General features: G+C 47.8%; 2 protein-coding genes and 1 long non-coding RNA gene across 5 annotated transcripts in view; 1 reads left to right on the forward strand and 2 right to left on the reverse strand.

Annotated features, from left to right (window-relative positions):
• Positions 1 to 926: 926 nt before the first annotated feature.
• LOC114094637 (uncharacterized) lies at positions 927 to 3,560 on the reverse strand. Of its 3 annotated transcripts, none has more exons than XR_003583095.3 (4): positions 3,185 to 3,560; positions 2,308 to 2,420; positions 2,174 to 2,235; positions 927 to 1,366 (listed from the first exon to the last, which is right to left on the reverse strand). It is a non-coding gene; the product is annotated as an uncharacterized lncRNA (long non-coding RNA). The 3 variants fall into 3 exon arrangements; XR_011704307.1 differs by having other exon boundaries at positions 2,134 to 2,235; XR_003583096.3 differs by having other exon boundaries at positions 2,308 to 2,516.
• Positions 1,794 to 16,668, forward strand: Slc66a3 (solute carrier family 66 member 3). The gene is made up of 7 exons (XM_027937789.2): positions 1,794 to 2,009; positions 6,220 to 6,302; positions 6,375 to 6,444; positions 9,241 to 9,298; positions 10,920 to 11,040; positions 13,431 to 13,472; positions 15,382 to 16,668. Exons 1-7 carry the CDS (start codon positions 1,867 to 1,869, stop codon positions 15,471 to 15,473), a joined length of 609 nt encoding a protein of 202 aa, XP_027793590.2. The 5' UTR covers positions 1,794 to 1,866; the 3' UTR covers positions 15,474 to 16,668.
• Positions 16,669 to 17,564: 896 nt separating this feature from the next.
• Rock2 (Rho associated coiled-coil containing protein kinase 2) overlaps positions 17,565 to 21,845 on the reverse strand; it is a 137,200-nt gene continuing 132,919 nt past the window's right edge. The window contains exon 33 of the mRNA XM_027937791.2: positions 17,565 to 20,883. Within this exon, the coding sequence (XP_027793592.1) occupies positions 20,880 to 20,883 (4 nt within the window). The 3' untranslated portion in view covers positions 17,565 to 20,879. The remainder of the gene's footprint in view (positions 20,884 to 21,845) is intronic.

Raw genomic sequence — 21,845 nt, forward strand, 5'->3', positions numbered from 1 at the left:
AAAGTGATCCAGACCAGACTGGACAGACCATCCTGGATCCAGCTCCAGGGTTCAAGCAAAGCTGGTTATAAAGGACACTTTGCTGAGTCTTAGAAGATGGACTAAACCTGAGGTGACAACATTGTATCAGTGTCCCACTGCCTGCAGAGTGTGTAGCATGGGATGATTTTTCTGGGGTTACGTAGAACACTCTTGCTCTTAGGAGGCCCCGCTGCTGCAGTCTGTAAAGTGCTGTGAGGTCTATAACAAACTCACCAATAGCTTAACACGAACGTTTGGTGTGTAAATAGAGATAGATAAAGCAATGTGGATAAAGTGTCAACAGCTAGTTAATTTAGATGAAGAGTGAGTGTCCATTGCACTATTTTTTTTTTTTGACCATTCCAAGGGTTTGAGAATTGAAAATAAAAAATAAAGGTGGGAGAATGGCCACCACCAATGGCTCTGGAGTTGGCATCTCCTGGGTTGCAGAGAAGAGCCAGGGAGATAATCAGCACTCCATTTCTAGTCCCCTGTGAAGGTATTCTTTGGTTAGGTGCAGGCAGGGAGCCCATGTGCTCAGCTGTAGCTGAGGAGCAGGGTCAGAATGGTGCCCCTCCAGTGTGAATGTGCAGGGGAGAGGAGAAACGTTCTGTGCCCTGGGGGGCATATCCGAGAGCTGTCCCAGTGAGCCAACTGTGGAGACCCTCACCCAGGCACTCTCCAAACTTCGGAAGATAGTTTCAAGGGTCAGCTGTCCTGAGGCCCAAACCTGACTTCACTTAGGGCCTCCCACAGCTGTGAGAGCAGAGTCCAAGAACCCCAATACTTTTTCTCTAGTTTGCACCTGTTGGGGGGACTACAATATATTGATCACCTACTAAGTGAATCTCAATACCTCCTGAGGTGTGGATGGTTTTCCCCACTTTAAAATGAAGAAACTGGGATGCAGAGAAGTCAAGCGTTTGTTCATTGAAGACCTTGATGCCTATGCTGGGAGGACCCCTGAGGTCTGCCCACACCCAAGTGCCACACTATCACATCATCACATCTCTGTCTTCACGCCAAGCAGCCACGTGGGGAGAAGTCTCAGAGCCACACAGAAAGCCTCCTGTTACCGCTCTGCCTCACCCGACGAACTCCAGAGCAGACAGCTCCAGAGGCTTCTGTCCCCGCCAGGGCCAGCTTTTGTCCCACCCTAGAGCAGGTGCACTCCCTAGGTGGTCCTGGGAGCACTGATTCCAACCCAGCTCCGGTGACAGCTGGTCCCGGGGGCCGCGGAGAGTCCTGCTGCCTCTCCTGGTCAGTTGCAGGGTCCTCCCGAAGACTGGGAGGATGCACGCACGCGAAGTTTAAGCGTCATGGAAAGTTTAAATCTCTGAAAAACCTAAGGAGAAAAAGAAACGAAGATACTTGTAGAGAGTGAATCGCTACAGAACGGCCCTTCCTCCCGCCGAGGGCGCCCGTTTGCCCCGTGCCAACCCAACCGCGGGGAAGCAGAACTGCTGGGGCGCCTCCCGGCGGCTCGGAAGGGTGCGGGTGGGTGGAAAGAGGAAAAGTGAATCAGCAGCGGGCGGAGCCGGGCAGGGTGCGGGGAGCCGCCGCCCCGGGACCGGGCGATCCCGGGGCGGAGCCAGCAGAGCCCGACAGGGCGGCCGGTGATCCAGGCGAGGCGAGGAGCGGAGTGACCAGGGGGCGGGGCGGGGCGGGCGGGACAACGGACTCCGGCAGTCTGGAGTGGGGTGGTCCCCGCAGCTCAGGGCTAGGGCGGGGCCTGGGCGGGGCGGCAGCCGGGCGGGGGCGGGCGGACGGGAAGGCGGAAGGAGGGTGCGCCTCTGGCTGCAGAGGGTTGAGCCCCGGCTTTCCAGCTGCGATCCGGCCGGCGCCATGGAGGACGCGCTGCTGTGGTTCTGCAACTGGAGCACCCTGGGCGTGTGCGCCGGGCTCAAGCTGCCGCAGATCTACGCGCAGCTGGCGGCGCGCAGCGCGCGGGGCATCAGCCTCCCGAGTTTACTTCTGGAGCTGGCCGGGTAAGGCCCGAGACGGCCTGGCCGCAGCTGGGAGCCCGGAGAGCCGGGCTAATCAAGTACAGCTGGGCAGCTGAGGGTTGTCGGGCGCTTTGGGGCTGGGGCTGCTTCCCGGGTCTGCTCCCACCCTCCTCGGTGCCCTCCTCCAAGCCAGGTGAGGTACGAACTGACTGCTCACGCCCATTTTACACGTGGGAAAGTTGACGTCCAGCGGGATCAGCGCTTGGTCCTGTAGTGACAAAACCCACCGCTGTGAGCAAAGCCATTTGCGCCTTGAGCCCTTCATCGTCCCTAAACTTACTTTGCACCGCCGGTCTCTTTTCTGGTCTCGATTCCCTGTCCTCTACGACGAGAGCTTGGACCAAGGCAGAAGGTCCATATTTGGGGAATCAGACCATGGAGATGTCTTTGAAGCTAGAGGAGGAAGGGAACGTGGGTTGGCGCTTGAAAGATGGGCGGGTATCCGACCGGTAGTTAAAGACGGACGTGTGGAGCAGAGTTGTGAAACTTCTGTTTGGGAAAACACGTCCCTGAAACGCGAGGTCTCGACCCTAGTCCCGGCTGGACTCCCGCTCCCCTTCCCCCTGGCCCCCGTCCCCACGGTCACACAGCACCTCCGAGGGCTGGTCCTGCACGCACCCTGCGGAGGCCGGTCCGTGCGCGAGCATTCGGTGTGGGGCACCGATGGGGTTCCCACCAATGGAGGGAACCTTTCCCGAGAAGCTCGGCTGACCCGAGGGCTTGTGACCCCCTCACGGGCTTGTGAATAACCTTACGCTGGGCGCCTCCCACCCCGGCTGGACAAATCTGGAGAGAGCGCGTGGGGCCCAGAGTGTGGGAGGCAGCCTGCGTTTCAGGTACGGAGGGGGAGAAGCTGGCAGAATGAGGGATAGGGCACAGTACAAGGACTAGAAGTGGCCCCACTGACTGACAGTGCGGGGAATGAGGGCGTGGAAAGCCAGGAGTGGGGTTTGGCTCGATCCCTTGCTAAGACACGGTGGCTGCCCGCGTGCAAGATTGGATGAACACTGATGCCTACAGAGTCCCAACCCTCACACCTGCTCTGCCCGCATTCCCGCTAGGGCTGCATGGCTTGGGAAACGCTAATCGACCTGGGGGACAGAGGGGTGGGCCTGTCTTAAATCCGGTGCCAGCTAACGCCTCATCCCATGGCTTACCTAGCTCAAACCCGCCCTGGCAAGGTGGTCTCTCCTGGGCCAGACAGCCCAAACGTTGGGGTTGGGGTGGCGCCTTCAAGCGTGTTGTCTTGCTGTTGATCACCGTGCAGATAGAGGAGGCTCTTCAGTTCGCTGGCCGCCAGCCTGCATATCTGCGTCCAGGGCAGTGCCAGGGCCCAGCCCGCAGACTTGAACGGGCTGTGATAAAGCCCACCTCCGAAGTCACCCCCCCTTCCAAGGCCTGATGAAGTGATTAGGCTCCACCCTGGATTCCAGTAGCTTTCTCTGCCTCCCTCCCCAGCAACTGTTCTTCAGGACTTGGGGCTCAGAGCACTTTCTGCAAGCCCTCTCCTGGCACCTTGGGTTTTGCCTTACTTAATCCGCACAACTGCTTTAGGAAGTACGGATTGTTTTTATCCCCAGACAATAGAACAATAGGAGTTGGCGGGGCAGTTCCACAGGAACTTGCCCTGTGCATCCTGGCTGCTCCCCCAACCCTTTCCCCTCTCTTCTTTCCCCCTCCTTCCCTGGGGAGGTGGTCAGGACCAAGCAGAGACACTGCAGGCCTGAACCCTGTTGGGCCATGCCCAGCTTTCTGGCCCGGACCAGGGGGCTAACAAAGTGAGAGCAGGAGGGTCTACCACCATCAGACAGCTTAGAGGCAGGACAGTCTCTGGTAAGGACATGGACCCTCTTTGGACCCCCTTCTGAGCAAACAAACTATAAAACATTTTTTGAGATACGTGTGTCAACTGGAGCATGAGCCAGAGGGACCTGGGGAGACCCAGATCAGTCAGATCTCTCTGATCACTCAGGGAGGGGAGCCACTCGGGCTGGGTCTTCAGGAGGGCCAGGAGATAGCTGTGTGGACCAAGGGTTTCTCCAGGCTGGGGGCCTTCTGGAACTGAAGCTCAGGCAGAAACAGAAACAGTGAGACTTTAGAAGATGTGTTCAGACCAAAGAAGGAAGATGAAGACATCTTCACCCTTTTAAAGTATTCTCTGTGCATGTCCGACAGACCAGGAGCCAGGCCCCGGAGCATCTCCACTTACAGATGGGGACACCCAGGCTCTGAGTGGTGTTAGGAAGTGTGCCCAGGGATCTAGCTCAGGGTAGTTCTGAACCCCTCTGCCTCTCTTAGGGCTCCACATTCTTGACCTTCATCCCAAGGCCACACGGTGAACACCTACCATGGGAGGGAGCCCAGGAAGGGACTTGGGAGCTGGCTGGGGCTTCACACCCAAGAACAGGCTCACTGCTGATGGCTGTTATCAGTTTTACCCAGAGGTGGCCTCTGGGGAAGATTCTTTTGGAAAAAAACTGGTTCAAATACAGACTCTGCCCCCTTCTCTTGGGCTACTTGCTTTGTGTATTTTTTTGTTTAAACCTCCAGCCTGTGTGCGGTAGCAGAAAACTCAAATGACTCCTCAGAGCAGACAAGGGATATAAACAGGACAGTGGCTGGGTGCCAGATGATGTCTGGCTTGGTTTTATTATAATGGACATTTTAACTATTACTTTTTAATTTGAAAAAATAATTTAAAAATAAATAAAAAACACTGCTGCACCCTCCCAGGCCACAGGAGAGGTGGGAAATTTGAGCCCCCTCTAAAAGCGGATGGCACCAGAGGACCAGCCTGGGAGTAGAGGACCAAGCTTGGGGCTGCAGGCAGCACCCTGGCTGGCACGAGGAAATCCAGGCTTTTCATCTTGTCCCTGAGTTCCTATATGGCCTTGGCTTCTTTGGGCCTCAGTTTCCCCAAGTGGTCTGTAAGGTATGGGCACGAGTGTGGAGGTTCCTGAAGGTGTGCACACTCTGACCTTGCAGGAGCCTGTTCTGCAGGTCTCTGGCTGTGTTCCAGGAGGTTTGCACTGTGACAGAGACCCAGGTCCTGGCATTCAGCTCAGCAGCAGCCTCCCCTCCCCCAGGGCCCTGGGGGCAGGGTGGGAGGAGAGTCTGGGAACAGCCCCCCCGTACACCTGTTCCTCCTTGAAGCTAAGTCAACTGCAAAGCACCCCCACCCAGACCCTGCAGGCAGCCAGGCTTTGGGGACCCTGCTGTCATGTAGAGGCTGACCCCTGAGGGTCTGGCCTCCCAATCTGTGACCACCTGCAGCTAAGCCTAGATACTGTCAGGAACAGGAGCGCAGACCCAGGCCCCAGCCACCATATGCTTTGCTAACAAGGGTTTTCTGCTGCCCCTACCAGCTTAGGAAGGACCCTGTGGAAAGCACCAGCCCCTCCTGTGGGCCCCTTCCTTCCTGTCCCTGGGGAGCAATGGACGTGAGAGATACAGCTGGGCAGGGGACAGCGCCTGAGAGAACACCAGGGGATTCTGGCTGAGGGAAGAGGCTGGGCTAGGCCCTGTGTGAGCCAGAGGGCAGGACTGTGCCAGGCTGCACTCTCAACAAGGCCAGGATCGTGGGGTCTCCAGCCCCTTACCCCCAACCTCTTACCCAGCTAGGCGGTTCCTAGTGGCCTGGAGGGTGTTCTTCCTTCCTCTCCCCCTGGCTGTGGGAGGCACCTTAGGCGACAGGTAGCATCCTTCTGCCTTAGAGCAGCCCTACCTCTGCCAGCCTTCCATTAAGCCCCCTCAGGCCCCACCCACCATCCAGGGATGTCCCTGCCCCCCTGGGATCCTTTCTGCCTAAGCCACCTCTTAGGGTGACAGCAGTGAGTGCCACCTTGGGAGTGGCGTCTCCAGGGGGGCTCCCGAGAGCCCAGCGTTGCAGACTGGTGGACCTGGGTCCAGAAGCTGCACCCTTGTGATCCTGGTCAGCGCTTCGCCCTCTGTGGAACCTTCTTGGTAAACAGCCATCTTCAAGGACCCCATCACCATGGTTTGTGTTGCACTCCCGCCCAGCACCCAGCCATTCTGGGTGCCCCAGGTCCTGCACGTTTCATCCACCCTATTCCAACTTCTGTTCCGTGGCACATGGGTTCCAAGCCATCAACTCTTAGCAACAAACACACCTGTGTTTGGGGCCTGGCTGGGGGCAGGGTGGCCCAGGAACGTTTGTGCTCCCTCTTTGCAGGTTCCTGGTCTTCCTGCGCTACCAGTGTTACTACGGGAACCCGCTGCTCACCTATCTGGAGTACCCCATTCTCATCGCTCAAGGTAAGGCCCTTGGCCCCTTCTCCGGGCCGCCTCCGAGCCCCTCCTGCTCTCACGCAGAGCCTTTCCTTCCAGATGTCGCCCTCCTGCTCTGTGTCTTTCATTTTAACGGAAACATGAAACAGGCCGCGCCCTACATGGCTGTGTATCCTTTCAGCATCTGAGTGAGAAGGTTGCAGGGCGGGTTGTGGCTCAGGGATGCAGCACTTGCCTAGTAGTGTGAGGCCCTGGGGTCCGTCCCCAGCTCCCAGTTGGGAAAAAAAGAAAGAAAGAAAGAAATGGGGTCTGGGGTACTTGCTAACAGCAACGCATTTTGAAGCAGGTCTGTACCAGCTGTATGGTTTTTGGTTAAACTAAAATGTCTGTGTACTCGGACCCTCACACAGGCCCTGCCAGTGGCCTCCCGGGGACAGGGAGCCTGGTTGTGCTGTGCATCACCTGGTAGGTAGGTTTAGCGTCTCCCTGCTGACGTATAGAATCAGCCCTGCCAAGAGCGGCATTTCCTATCTTATTTGTTTATCTGAGACTTTTCTTCCTTGCCCGAAATATTCTGCCAGATTATTAAGTAATGACCATGAGAGCACCTGGCATCCAACCCCCTGCCTCTGACACATCCGGTTGACCTCCTGGCCTGTGGGCTACAGGGTATGGGCCTGTGATGGCTGACTCACGGTGCCAGTCCCTCTGGGTCAAGGCAGGGCATGTCATGGTGGGAGCCTGGCTGCTCTCACCTGAGTGAGGGCGAGGCCTGGGTTCAGCCGTTGGTGAGCACTGGCTGTCACTCTGGTTCAACTTCACACCCCTGGAAGGGCTGGGGGAGCCTTCACTGGAGGGGCCAGCTCACTAATCCTCCGCACCCTTTTCCTGCAGGGCTTCACACCCTTTTCAGGGGGGGGTGGGGGGGGTGGGGGTGGGGGGGGTGGAAGGTGGTGCTTAATTGAGTCCCAACCCTCTGCTGTCTCCCGAGTCCCTGTTCTGTGGCTCTGTTTCCCGTAGCACAGGGCCCGCAGAGCTGTGCCGCTTGTACTCTCAGGTTAGACCAGGTGGGCTAAGGGTTTTGAAAATAGTATTTGGAAGATGAAAAGCATTATGTGATTTGCTTTTTAAACAAAATAGAGCAGCTTATCGATGTGCAAATGCTGAGACCGCAGATGACAACTCCTGGATGTTGACAGTAAACTATTCACGTAACTGGGCACTGAAGTCTGGAATATCTGCAGATGTTTTTACCCTTCTGACAGTGGAGACCTACAGAAAGCAAATAAGGAGGTCACCATAGTCACAATAAATATATATATTTAGCACAAGTATATCCCCAATATGGCATGGGACATACTTTAGTCCAAAAATTTTTTGGTTAATCTGAAGTTCAGAATTTGACTGGGCATCCTATATTTCTGTTTTTCTTTTCTTTTTAAAATTTTTTTTTAGTTATTGATAGAAATTTATTTGTATTTACATGCGGTGCTGAGAATCGAACCCAGTGCCTCACACATGCTAGGCAAGTGCTCTACCGCTGAGCTCAACCCCAGCCCCATTCTGGGTTTTTCTCTGGGGAATCTGGTAATGCTGCGAATGAGTCATCTGTGGAATTTCAGTAGCTTCTATTACTGGTCAAATTTTATAAAGTGCTGCATGTATATTGAGAATAAATAGAATGGAGTGGGCTGGTACAGAATCGAGGGGAGAAAAAGTCACAAGAAGAAGTTGAGGGAATCGAGTTAGAGAGTGCTGTGGAAGTGGGTTGTGTCCAGTTGGATCCCGGCTGCCTCTGGTGTACCTGCGACCCAAGGCACCATCTGATCCAATCTTCGCATTATTAATGTAATGAGTTACAATAACAGCCATCTCCTGGGCTCCTCCTGTGTACTGAGGGCTGTTAGGAAGTAGGCAGGGCAGAGAATGGCAAGTCCATTGAGCAGGTGAGCAAACTAAGACATGGAAAGTGAGTTGCCCCAGCCCCCAGGGACACCTGGCCGCCCCTCCTGGACTTGCTGGTCTTGCAGCGTCATTGAGCTCCACACACCGGCCAGAATGGAAATCCAGATCGTTTCTCCCCCCTCAGCATTGCCCACCCACCGCTGTTTAAATTTTAAAAGAGAGTTGGTGGGAAAGGGGGAAGGAAGTCAGTCAGAAGGTCACTGCACCCGTTCTGCAGAAATTCCTACTTTGTAGGGTTGGACTTCTTTTGGGGCTGTGGGCAGGGGTTGAACCTGGAGGTGCTTAACAACTGAGCCACATCCCCAACCTTTTTAATTTTTTATTTATTTTTTAATTATTATGATTTTTATTTGTTCTACTTAGTTGTATGTGACAGCAGAATTTCTTTCAATTCATCATACACAAACGGAGTGCAAATTCTCGGGTTGTACATGGCGTAGAGATAGACCATTCGTGCAGTCATACATGTACCTGGGGTAATGGTGTCCATCTCATTCCGCCATCTTTCCTACCCCCATAATCCCTCCCCACCCTCCTTTTGCCCCATCCAAAGTTCCTCCATTCTATTTTGAGACAGGGTCTCACAAAGTTTCTTAGGGACTCGATAAGTTGCTGAGGCTGGCCTTGAATTGGTGATCCTCCCACCTCAGCCTCCTAGAGACTGGGAATACAGGCATGCACCACCATGCCCAGCGTGAGTGCTTAACTTTAGACAGTAAGTTGGAGATGTCCGCCTGTCGGGAATAAGGAACATTCCAGCCCCAGGGAATAGTCCCTGAGCACTGGGGTCTCTGTGTGTTTCTTCTGGGATCTGCTTCTGCTCCTTTAACTTCAAGCTCATGTCCACTTGCAGTCCTTTTGGTCTTTTCCAAGTCCAGCAAGTTCTAGCAGAACAGGCCCCAGTTCCACCCGTGGCTTATCCTCTTGGTGCATCTATAGGAGATGGGAGGGGGGTGGAGCTGCCAGCAACCTGCTGCCATGTCCCTTAGCACGTGGTAAGATTTGTGTCTTCTTGGTTCATCCTCAGCCTGCAGAAGTGGATCATTGACCTGGCCATGGTGAGTGTTGCCCCTATGACGCACCCGCGGCCCATCCCACAGTATGTAACTGTTGACCACATGTAATAGTCAGAGGATGAAGGATTTACTGAGTTAGAGAACTTCTTTCTGGGTTGATAATTGTGTATTGGCCACATACTCATTCTTTTTCTAGCTTTGCCCCACCCCAAACATTTTTTTTTTTTTCCTCTTTGAAAAAGGTCTTATTTTTTCCTAACTTAGCTCAGAGCCAAAACTTCCCATGGGATTCTGAGAGTGGGTCAGGATGCCCTGGCCCACAGATCTTTCCAAGATGACAGAAGCGAATGTCGCTCCTTCATGCGAGAAGGGGAGCTCACTGGTGGTCACAGGCCACTGTCTGCCACATGCAAACTCATGGATTTCACTCCCACCCCCACAACCTGTCCTTGACTTGGTGGCTGGGTGCAGCAGTGCCGCCTGGAGCCTGGCCACCCTGTGGTCCAGGGTGGTATTCTCTTGCATGCCGACCTGGGAGTCTTCGCTGGGAACTCGGGTGCCTCCTGCAGCAGGTCGCTGTGTTCTGGTCTCTGGGGCTGAGGAGGCTGCAGCAGCTGTGAGCCTTCACCCTGCGGAAGGTGGGAAGCTGGCGGTGCAGGCTCCTCGAGAGTCAGGCCCGAAGGTCAAGGCCGTGGTGCTGGGTGCTCTTCTGTGCTCTCACCAGCCCTCCTGAAATAACACTTCATGACCTCCATTTGCCCTTCCCCTCTGTGGTCTGTCCTTCAGGCCTGTGTACCTGCTCCTTGGCAGCCCCGGGGGCCTGGGGACAGGGTAGTGGGTATCCGCATGTCGTGGAGCTGCAGAGCAGCCGAACGGCGGATGGCTTCCCTGGGAGACCTGAACCCCACTCTCACCACCCCCCCCACCCCCCCACCCCCCGTTTATTCACAGAGGAGGGCGAGGCTCTTCAGAGTGTCCTGCAGCAGCTGGAGCTGCCCTGCTCCTCTCTATTCTGGTCCTAGTTTGGAAGGTCTTAGGGGCACCACGCTGTCCTGGTAATATGTGTATTAAGACGGGACACTTCTCAGTTATGGTCCCCCCCCCAAAAAAAAAAAAAAAAGACCACTTCAAGATTTCACAGATGGCTTTTCTCCTGGAAAGATGAGCCCAGAAGAATCCAGAGGGCAAGCTTCTGTGCAGCAGGTCGGTCTCCTGGCTCCTCCCCGGCTCTGTGTGGCCTGGGGCCCTGGGGCTGGCCTCAGATGCGAGTGTCCCTCTGCAGTCCTCCCTCCTCTGTCTGCCCAGCTCTCCAGATTGCCCACGAGCCTCTTTCCTCACAGGTCTACTTGCTTGGGGCTAGTCTAGCCACCGTCTGCACCTGGCACCACCTGGGTGACCTCAGTGGCCTCCCTGCAGGGACCCAGTGGCTGGACTTGCAGGTGCTGTAGGCCTGGCCCTGGTGGGCTACAGGCTAATTTTTGAGGCTTTCTGATTTCACAGGTTGCAGAGGACCCAAGCGCATCTCCATGTGGATTAGAGCAGCCAGGACTTCAGGGGGATGGGCTGCCACTGGCCGCTTTGAGTTTAGGAGTGATTTTTCTTTAAAAGCACTGTATCTGGTGCTCTGATGGGTCTGACTTTCTTATGTTTCATCTGCAAACAGAACTTATGTACGTTCATCAGCGCGGCCAGTAAGTTCGCCCAGCTCCAGTATCTGTGGAAAGTGCAAGACTCGGGGGCCGTGAGCGCGCTGACCTGGGGCCTCGCTGCGTACACCTGTGCAAGTAAGGACGTGGGGTGGCCCCTGCCAGCATCCTGACTCCCCAGAAGTGGTGAACTTGGTTTCCAAACATCGTGGGCTCTTGGCCTTGATACTTTGCAAACAGCTATTCAGATAGAGCCTGCTAACTAAGAGTATCCACATTTACAAGTGGATTCAATGTCCTCTGCTCACCATTTTCTGCAAGATCCGTATTTTGTATTCTAGTGGCCAAAAAATAAATGGAGGTGAAAGTACACTTTCCTCCAAATATCTGGCCTCATGTTAATAGTCCTCTGAAAAGCACGGAGACTGATTATATTGAGACCACTGATATATTTTTAAACTTTGAATCTTAACAATTTAATGAATTAAACAGATGAAAACCATGTTAGCAGCTGGCAGTGGTGGTGCACACCCGTGGTCTCAGCAACTTGGGAGGCCAAGGCAGGGGGATCACAGAAGGGCTGGGAGTGTGGCTCTGTGGTAGAGGGCTGCTGGGTTCAATCCCCAGTACCATGGAGGGAGGAAGGAAAGGGAGGGAGGAAGGAAGGAAAGGGAGGGAGGGAGGGAGAAAATCACACATTGTTTTTTGAGAATGAATATCACCAATTTGTACCAATGGAGATTTTCTGCCGTCATATTGTTTGGTCTTCATTTTAGAATTTCCACTATTCATTTGGACTCTTACAAGAACCACCCAGAGGGGCTGGGCCTGGGGCTCAGTGGTAGAGCACTTGCCTTGCATGTGTGAGGCCCTGGGTTCAATTCTCAGCACCACATATAAATAAATGAATAAAATAAAGGTCCATCAACAACTAAAACAATAAAAAATAAAAAAAGAACTACTTAGAATACATAAACATATATGCTACGTGTAAATAGATACATTTTAATAATTCAGAGATACCACAGTGGCTTTATAGGACTTTAGTTTTACTATTTTAATTATAATTCATGGTTCATCTACAACTTATAGGACCAACTTCTCCATCCATAGAAATTGCTGGTTTGAGGTTTTCAATGTCTAAAGTTACTTAAAATGACTTAAGTTTTATTTTTAGCTTTCAAATGTTTAAGGATTAATGTGTTTTACATCTATGATTTCTTCTGGAATTGCTAATTAGATATATTACTTATTAGCTCCCAAATTTATCTTCAGACCTGTTGCTTATTAAATTTTCTCTTAGAAAGTCCCCTGCAGAGATGAGTCTATTATCGCAACCTCTCTCCCATGGCACTTTGTACTTAATGAGGACTTAGGTGTTTGTTGAATAGGTGAAAAATGCACAGAGGACTATCCGTTTCTTTTCTTTGCAGTGCTGAGGATCAAACCCAGGGCCTCACTCATGCTAGGCAAGTGCTGTACCACTGAGCCACATCCCTAGGCCCTTGTGATTTCATGGGAAAAAGTAAACTGCTTCAAACCCAGTGTTCTTTTTGAGAGATGGGGCTAAGGACTTCCACACCGCTGTGGAAAGCATGGAGTCTGCATCTTTAGCATCCCTCCTGGTTCCTTCCCCCGGCTACTGTTTTTAGCCCTTGGAGCCAGTCACTGCCACGTAGCATATCTTCTCTAGTCATCGTGCTGCCAAAGAGGTCTCTTGAATTTGTCACACTGAAATTTGGCCATCCATCTCTCCAGCTGCCCCCTCCACCCCAGGTGCCTGGTCTCTGCCCTTCAGGCTTGTGGTTTAGCCGGAAGATGAGACCAAAAAGCTACATGTCAATATGCACTAAGTGCAGAGCATGGTAGCAGAGGGTAAGCACCTCTGGAGGGTTGGTTTGGTGAGAATGTGTGCTTTGCGCTGCAGGAGGTGGGGTTCTTGATCCAATTTCACCCTGATGTGCGCTGGTTTAAATTGCTACCCCAGAATCCTGTTTATTATGTGGAAGCTTCTTCCAGAAAAATGAGCCAGAACTGAACAGTTCTGGTTAGACTCAGGCACCCTTACCCATTTCTGGCCCTCAGTTTCCTTACCTGTGAAATCCAAGGTAGATCTCAGTGATTTCAATGCACTGTTTTAAGTTGGTAGGAGCCTTTCTTTAATGAAACTACCAGGAAGCTCAATATGCAAATGAGACTTTTAAATTTGCTTTTGAGGGTGGGGGTTGTGGGTTGGCACAGAGACAGTGGAAGGAGAGCTCAGCCTCTTCCTCTTCCTCTTCTGTAGTTGGCCGAACTCAGCTACTTCCTAGAAACTGTGCTCTTAGGAGCAGTTTGTAAACCACTGTGCCGGGAAGCATGGCTGGTGTTTGGATGGTTCTGGAATGTAGTGCTAGTTAGTGATCTGACCTAACAAAATCTTCCAAGACTGGTTAGTATATATTGGCATGTTAAAAGGGAACGACATTAGCTCAACACCCAAATGCCTGACAAGCAAGTTATTTATTGCTGCCAATTTTCTTTTACAGCAAGAATAATAACAACTTTAATGACCACCAATGATTTTACAAGTAAGCAAAAGTACTTTTCTTCCCGCTTCCTGTTTGTGTTCTATTTGTGCCTCTTTGGAAACTGCCTTTCCTAGATCAGCTTGGCTCTCGGGATATAGAGTCAGGATGGCAACAGCGTGTTCCTCATTGGTCACCATTTTTATTGCTAAGCGACTACTTGGAGTACCTGGGATAGACTAGGCACGAGGGTAGACTCCACTGCAGAATGAAAATGGGCAGTGCAGGAACCACACGCTTAGCTACTCGGGAGGCTGAGGCAGGGGGATGGCTGGAGCCAGGCAGGTCTGGACAACATGAAACCAGGTCTTTTTTTAAGTGTAAGGAGCAGGGCAGGATGCGCACCTGATGGGAACCCGACCTCTGCGGGAGCTGAGGGGATTGAAGAAGACAGAGATCTTACAGCAGAAGAGAGACTTGGTCAGAGAGGTAGAGAGACCCTTACAAGGCACAGCACAGGTGAAGGCTGGGAGCAAAGAGGACTCGGGCCTAGAGAGGCCGAGAGGCCCCTGAGTCTGGCAGCACTGAGCAGGAGAGCGGGGAGAAAATCAGAGGAGGAGGAGAGTGCGGGGCTGGGGCAGGGCCTTCCCAGCTGAAGAAGGGCCACAGGAGAAGCCTCTGAAGCTCTGTAGAGCGGGGAGTGGCTCCTCACCGGATGAGGAGAGAGTGGTGGAGGAGAAAGTGCTCTGGTTAGAGTTTAGTAGTTCCTCAGGCTAATGTTCAACTCCCAGGTCGAGCCTGATGGATATTATAAATCTTTGGAAAAAAATTAGAACACACTAATTTTTCTGTTCACCTATCCAATGAAAATTAGAAAACGTCCCCAGCACACAGACCCTTAAATAAGCTAACTATTTGAGACTTATTGCTTCAGAACAGGGAAATGCATTTGATTGTCCTTTCCCAGAAGCCTGTCCCTTTGGCCCAGACTTTTTTTTATCAGCTCTGATTGTAGGATTAAAATTATTCTAATTAAGCCAGGCATGGTGGCATATGCCTGTAATCCCGGCCACTAGGGAGGCTGAGGCAGGAGGATTGTGAGTTTGAGGCCAGCCTTGGCAATTTAGCAAGACCATGTCTCAAAATAAAAAGTAAAAGAGCTGGGGATGTGACTTAGCGGTAAAATGCCCCTGGGTTCAATTTAATACTATTAAAAACAAAAAACACTATTCTGATGAAAGGATCCAGTTAGATCAGGTGGGAGAGTGAGGATGGAGACAGGCCTGGGTCTCCCTCAGGACTTGAAGACTTCTTAGCAGGGAGAGTCAAAGGGTAACTAACCAAAACAGACCTACAGATGAGAAACAAAGTTCCAAAGACCAAGAATAACGCTTCTTTCTTGTGGTTGCTGTTCCTGAAAATGACCAGCGTGTTTGATGGCTGTTTTAAATAGTGTGGCTTACCTGTTTTACCATCACAAAGGTATTTTAAACCTCATAAACCTTATTTATCAGGAGTGGCATTGCCTTAAAGGCACTGTAACAGTGACCTCTTTATTTCACAGAATCACGGTTTTATGGTGACTTCATTATAAAATATGCTTCGATATCTGGCCTGTTCTTCAGAATTAACCTTAATGGAATGCATTAGGCTACAGAGAACACAGAACCGTCTGAGACAGCAGCGCCCCTTATGTGAAATCAGGAAAGGGATTTAAAAAGTTGTACTTCTCAGCCAGAGCCAGACCTCTCTCAAGCATGAAAGATGATTAGGGGTTAGCGTGAGGTCAGATCGGTGGCTGCAGGCAGACATCATGACAGGAAGCTCATTTCCCGGCGTGTCTGATCCACAGATGGATTTCATTCTGGGTTGGGGGTGAAACTTGATGTGGCTGCTGCTAGAGCAGGAAGTGGTTTCCCTCCATGATGTGACAAGCTCTTAATACCCGTTCTCCTTCTTTCTGGTTTTTTAGTTCTTATTCGTTTTGTGATCATGCTGGCTTTAAACATATGGGTAACAGCTACAGTACTTCGCTACCGGAAGCCCGTCATAAAGGCTGAATGACGGACCTTATTGCTACACAAAAAGTGGATTTTGAGTAACTGAAGCAAAGGAAAAAGCAGCTCATTGCTACGTGAAGGTCTTTTATGTATTTAGTCAATCATTTCAGGAAACTTTGAAGTCAGAGGTATTCAGGACTTCAAAGAGTACTTAAACTAGTTTTTAAAAATGCCAGTTTTGCTGGGTATGGTGGCATATGCCTGTAATTGCAGGTACTCAGAAGGCTGAGGTAGGAGGATGACAGGTTTCAGGTCAGCCTGGGTAACTTGGGGAGACCCTGTTTCAAAATAAAATAAGGGCTGGTGTGTTTCTCATGGTAGAGCGCTTGCTTTGCATATGTGAGACCCAGGGATCAATACCCAGGACCAGGGAGAAACGTCTTAGAAGGCGGGTTTCCCTCCCTTTCCCCACTCCTGAGGTCACAGCCAGGCTGACAGCTCATCTTTGATATCTGCAGTGACCCACAGAAGATGCTCAAGCAGCCTACGAGCCCTCGTTCTTCAAGTCATGATTAAGTACTTTCTGAAAAGCCAACTACATCTATTTTTCAGGTTTCAAAATCTTTTAAGTAATACCTTCTTTCCACACTTAAAATGAACACAGAATGAGATTCTGCTCAGTTGGGAAATGAAACTGCAATATATCAGCAGGGCTCGCTCTGGGCCTGCTTAATTGTAACACAAATAAAACAGCACAGCCTGGCTTGATGCTACACACCTGCCGGGCTAAGCAGGGAGAGCTAAGCACCTCCTGGGAAGGCTGGTGTTCTGTGCTCAGTGTCCTTTGGCTTCACCCTGTGCCTTTGAATATTTCTATAAAATGGTACTGATAGTTGTAATCTCCACTGAGGATGAGGAAATGTATCCCAGGGAACTTCCCAGTTTAATCACAATGCTACCATTTGAAAAGGGCTACACCTGTATCATTACTGGGTTTCGGTATAAGACACCACTTTTTACCTATTGAAAATATAGTAGTAAAGAGCAGTGCTAGGTTCTGTCTAAAGCTTATGGATTTTATTCTTATAGTATCTTGTCCTAAACATGTTAAGAGTATTCCCTAACATTTCAAAACTCAAATCCCCCTTCTACGTGAATGGTATTATTCTCTTATATGCAGTAAGTAAGCAATGTTTACTAGTATACGTTTACTTTCCTGTGAACCTGTGTATAATAAACTTTCATATTTTGGACTCTGATTGATTGATTGATTGATGCTGGGGATTGAAACTAGGGTCACATACATGCTAGGCAAGCACTCTACCACTAAGCTTTAATGTAATTTTTGAAGTTATATAATTTTTCAATAAACTGGTTACTTATTTCAGAACTACCACTTGGGACCATGAGGAAGAAAAATACTGTATTGAAAACCCCAAAGACGGGCTGGGGATGTGGCTCAAGTGGTAGCGCGCTTGCCTGGCATGCGTGCGGCCCGGGTTCGATCCTCAGCACCACATACAAACAAAGATGTTGTGTCCGCCGAAAACTAAACAAAATAAATTAAAAAAAAAAAAAAAAGAAAACCCCAAAGACTCGGAAGGCAGAGACAGGAGGGTCCAAGCTGGAGGCCAGTCTGGGAAAGACAGTGGGACTGTGACTCAAAAGAAAAAAATGCTGGGGGTAGCTCAATGGTAGTGTCCCTAGGTTCAATCCCAGTAGCAGAAACTAAAATTAAAAAAAAAAAAATAATTCTCATGTAGCTGTTTTGATCATAGATGGCCTTTAAAAAAATCCAAGTTGATATTTCCTCATATACACTTATAACCTATTAGTGCAAATGCAAATTATGTGATTTTTTATTCCAATGAAGGTTTTGATATACTTTATCATTGCTTAAAATAACTCCCTTAAGAACATATCTAAGAAGAGTTCTCCGATTTTTCCTCTTTGGGAAGGAACAAACATTTTAATTATTCCAGACACACATTTAATCCTTCATTTAACAGATAAAAACATTGAGGTGAGTGCAGCTGTGGTCTAGACCACGCCAGCCCATGCTTTATACCCAGGTTTTAGGGAAGACAAATTTTTTGGTAAGCTTTAGAAAGCTGTAGCATTCCAGGACTATTTCACAGGCAAAGTATGAAAATGCTTACATCTTAATTTCTTTTATTTATTTTTTTATAAAAAGCAGGCATAAAATACAATTACATTTCTACAAAGATGCAATAAAATTAAAAAAAATCAAGGGGGCACGATTTTTGTTCATGGGGACAATTGATCAGCTATTTATGATGATCTAAACCATGCAGTTCATAACTTATTACAATCCCAAACATACGTCATCATGGGGAAGGGAATCAGGCGAGGCCCCAGGCGTGACACCCACACTGTCACACAGTGCTCTTCTTCAAAGTGCTTTAGGGCCGAGGCACCTTCACAAGCTAGGGGAGCTGAAGCCTCCGCCAGGCGAGGGAGCGAGTCAGTAGCAGTGTCACCAGGGACTGAGAGGCTCAGTGAGGTAGGTGCTGAGGGGTGTAGACACCTACTCAGAGCCTTCTCAGTGAGGTGAGTGTAGTGTCTGAGTGTCTGCTCTACCCTCAGAGCCCTATGAGAAGGACGAGCAGCAGCAGCAGCAGCAGGACTTGTGAAACTGCGCGTGGTGGCCTAGGGCTTCCCGGGTAGGATCCATGTACTGACTGAGGCCCAGCAGCCCCGCAGAGGCGCATCCTGGACCCCGGCACTGCTGCAGTTCCAAAAGCGCTCACTGGTTACACATGCCCATCAGGTGCTACCCATTAGTCAGCTACAGCATTTTAAACTTTCAGATTTTTAAAAAAAAAATCTTGCTTCTAGATAGGTCTTCAAAAATTAATACTTAAAAAAATTCATTATACATTAATCTTCAACAGTAATACCGGCACTAGTTTTACTTCTGTCTCGCTATCCCCACAAAAGTAAAAAAATTAAACTAAGAAAATCCCAGTATTCACTCTTTCTTAGTTCCCATAGGAGGTATTCGTGGCTCTAGGAGAAATCAGGTGTGAAGAAATAAACAGAATTTGGTCTTATAAATATCTTAGAAATTCTGGAACCTCAAGAAAAAGAAACTGGCACAAAATCAGGTTGTTTCATATTTACCAAGTGTTGGGAAGAAAATGCCGACAGATGTGTACATGAAGGTGGCAACTGGGGAAAAAGCAAATTCTCACCCAAGGTCAGAATTTTTTATTAAGCACATTTCCATTAGTTGGACAAACAACCTTATAAATCTTTTTATCAAACCATATAATGTGAAGAATCTCCATGGGAGAGATTTTTTTCTCACCCCTCAGAAAATCTTTTCCCCTAAATACTTCATATTAATTTTTCTTGTACAGTTGTATCACACCATGATTCTCCCTGTTCATATATATACACATATGCATATATGTATATACATATACACGTACAGCATTCAAAATTCAAACTTTTGCTTTTTACTCAGATACTTCAATTACTCGTGTAAACTTGAAATTATTTCACCTTAATAAAGTTTATTAAAAATATATATATATATATATATATACTCTCCAATTCAGAATAATAGGATAGAACCTCCCATAGTGTAACAAAATCTTTATATAAAATATTAATTCAGTCTCCTTTTAACAACTCTAATGAATGGAATATTTCTTCTATATAAATTTTATATATTTTTCATTTTAATCTTTAAAAAAAAAAAAAGCAAGCTGTGTCCCAGCCAGCACTGCAGGACGCACCTGCGAGGGAAGTGGCAGCACGTCGAGTGTTAGCACAGAAGCAGGGAAGAGCGCAGAGCCAACAGCATGAGAAGAGCAGAACTCAGCTCAGAATATGAGTAGGCCAAAGTGCACTCTGTAACTCCCACAAAAGTATCTATAATGGGGACTCAACTCTTCAAACATCTCTGCATTAACCCCAGAGGGAAGCAATGAGAAATGTCTACTTCCTTCATTGAAATACTGGATGATACATTTCGATCATACCAAACTCTGTGTGTGTACACAGGAGAGCCTGATAAAAGACTGATTTTTTAAAAACTTGATGCCTACCATTGCTGCATACTGTTGCAGTACAAAACATACTTATCTGGGATAATGAGAAACACAGCAGGAATGGTCCTGCATAAATTTTAGTCTTGAGAACATTTTAAAAATAAAAATTTAATCGGGTGCCTTTAAGGCTGCTTCCCCCCAGTCACTGATTTTCTTAACCCAATACTGAGATACCACCAGACACAGTTGTGTGTTTAAGGATCACATTTAAATATTTAAAATATATCTACAGTATATCCTAGTTTTCTTTATATTTGAGACAATTTTTAAATCTTGAGTGTGAAAATGTAAAAATAGTCACAAATGTCTTTACCAGAAATAAAAACACATCTAAGGTGGCCAGTAAGTTCAAAGCAAAGAGAACATTTTGTAGTCACAGACTAATACTGAGGTCTGTAGAAAGGGTTAGATGAATAAAGATATACAACAAAGATATATTAGTTCCAATACTAGCCATTATTGTTTCTAAGACCAATACATTAAAAAAATTGTTATACAATCAAAATAGGCTGACATTGATAGAACTATGTGTAAAAATAGTGCACTATTTTTTTTTGTTTTTTTTTTACCTTAAGCAACTTTGCATCCTAAGAGCTGGTAAACACTTGTTCTTTTTTTCTTAAATACAGAAAGGATGAGACTTTGAAAAAAAATTAAATTAAGGCATTCAAAATGGGTAAGGTTGTCTATCATGAAGCATTAGGAAACTGATATAATTAACTTCAAACTTCTTATTACAGCAACTGTTTAAACATGAACATGCAGCTTCTATTAGGTGCAGGGGAAAGTGAATCAACTCCACATTATGGCTTTATACAAGTGCATAGTTGCAACTGAAATAATGATATCTGATTAATGTATATAAAAAAATAAAATGGGGAGTTAAAAAAACCCTCTTGCAGTATTACAGTACTATATGTGTGTGTGCACATACATACACACACAGTATCATGGTCACATCTTAAAGATGCAGTCAATATCACTGTAGTGGAATCCATTCCCAGGTTCTTCTGGCATATGTGCTGGTGAAATCTCTCTATTGAAGCTGAAAAGATGATTTCTTCAATATTTAACTCTTCTCAATTCTTCTGTGCAATGTAGTGTGAGTGACTGCCAAGAGAGCTTTATGAAACAAGTTTGGGAGAGTTGCAGATGATATCCTTATTCTATTAACCAACTGCTGTTGGTTCAACTTGTTTGAAAGAAGCTCGGAAAACCTCTCCAAGACTTGTCACTGATATTACAGGAAAAAGGAAACACATATATGTATGTGTATACATCAGTCTCTCTGGAAAATATAGATTTTTAATAAATTTTGGGTCATCATATTTCAGTCTTATTTTAACTGGAAGAATATGATCACCTTGAATGACTGCTTTCATAGAAGGCAGTTAGCTGGAAAGAAAGGAAAGATAAAAGTTAGTTGACAGTAAAATAATTTAAGAGACTGTTAAGTTCCTTGAAAAGGCATTTCAATTCATACTTTTAAATTATACTGTCTTCCAACTGCTATATTTTTAACACCTAAAATCATGCATAAGCATAGTAACTGTATTACTTTTCTTATTTTTTTAGGTACATGCAATTATATTGCTTTTCAATACAACAATGGACTTTGGAAGTCCCATAGTGGTTACAAACATTACACACAGTTTTAATGCAGTTAACAAGATATTAGGGTTAAACAATATGCCACTAATAACACATCTGAATTGAAGTTTGATGTGAGGTTTAACTGCTAGCTGCTTCATGTATTTGAAAGAGCAGTGGTCTTAAGGGCCAAGTTCTACTTGGCTGTTTGGCCCTAAGCCACATTTTTCTTATTTATGAAACAGGAACAAACACAATGTTGTAGTAAAGGTGCTCCATAAAACCTGCATATAAACAGATCCCAATATCACATGATGTAAGTACACGTTTTGCAACATGCTGACTTAGTGTAAGACAGGTATTACTTCCTCTAAACGCAATCTACGTAAAAGATTGAGGTCACGAGGCTCAACTTTCATTCCATTTCCTTTAATCACTATTAAACACACTATTTGATGTTTTCTAAAAGCATGGGAATTTTCACGGCATATCATTTGCATTCTTCAGCAAGGGTAACACTGAGTTCTTGCAACATCTCATCACATCACAAAGAAAGCCAAATCAGAAATAGCAATCACAGCACTTAGCAAACTTAGAAAGTTTTTATGGTTTGAATTCTTGCAAACTAGAGAAGGAAAGAGGGAGGAGAAAGGGATGGAGGAGGAAAGTAATCCCATGCTATGTTCACAAACTAGTGCAGCTGTAGGAGCTTCAGAACACTGTAATTTTACTTCTCTGAACACGGCTTCTTTGGAATGAATAGAAAG

This window comes from Marmota flaviventris, chromosome 14 (genome assembly GCF_047511675.1).
Source record: "Marmota flaviventris isolate mMarFla1 chromosome 14, mMarFla1.hap1, whole genome shotgun sequence".
NCBI lineage: Eukaryota > Metazoa > Chordata > Mammalia > Rodentia > Sciuridae > Marmota > Marmota flaviventris.

Coding starts and splice junctions, on each gene's coding strand:
- Slc66a3 (XM_027937789.2), top strand. CDS start 1,867: ATGGAGGACGCGCTGCTGTGGTTCTGCAACTGGAGCACCCTGGGCGTG. Junction 2,010..6,219: donor TTACTTCTGGAGCTGGCCGG/GTAAGGCCCGAG, acceptor CCCTCTTTGCAG/GTTCCTGGTCTTCCTGCGCT. Junction 13,473..15,381: donor GACCACCAATGATTTTACAA/GTAAGCAAAAGT, acceptor CTGGTTTTTTAG/TTCTTATTCGTTTTGTGATC.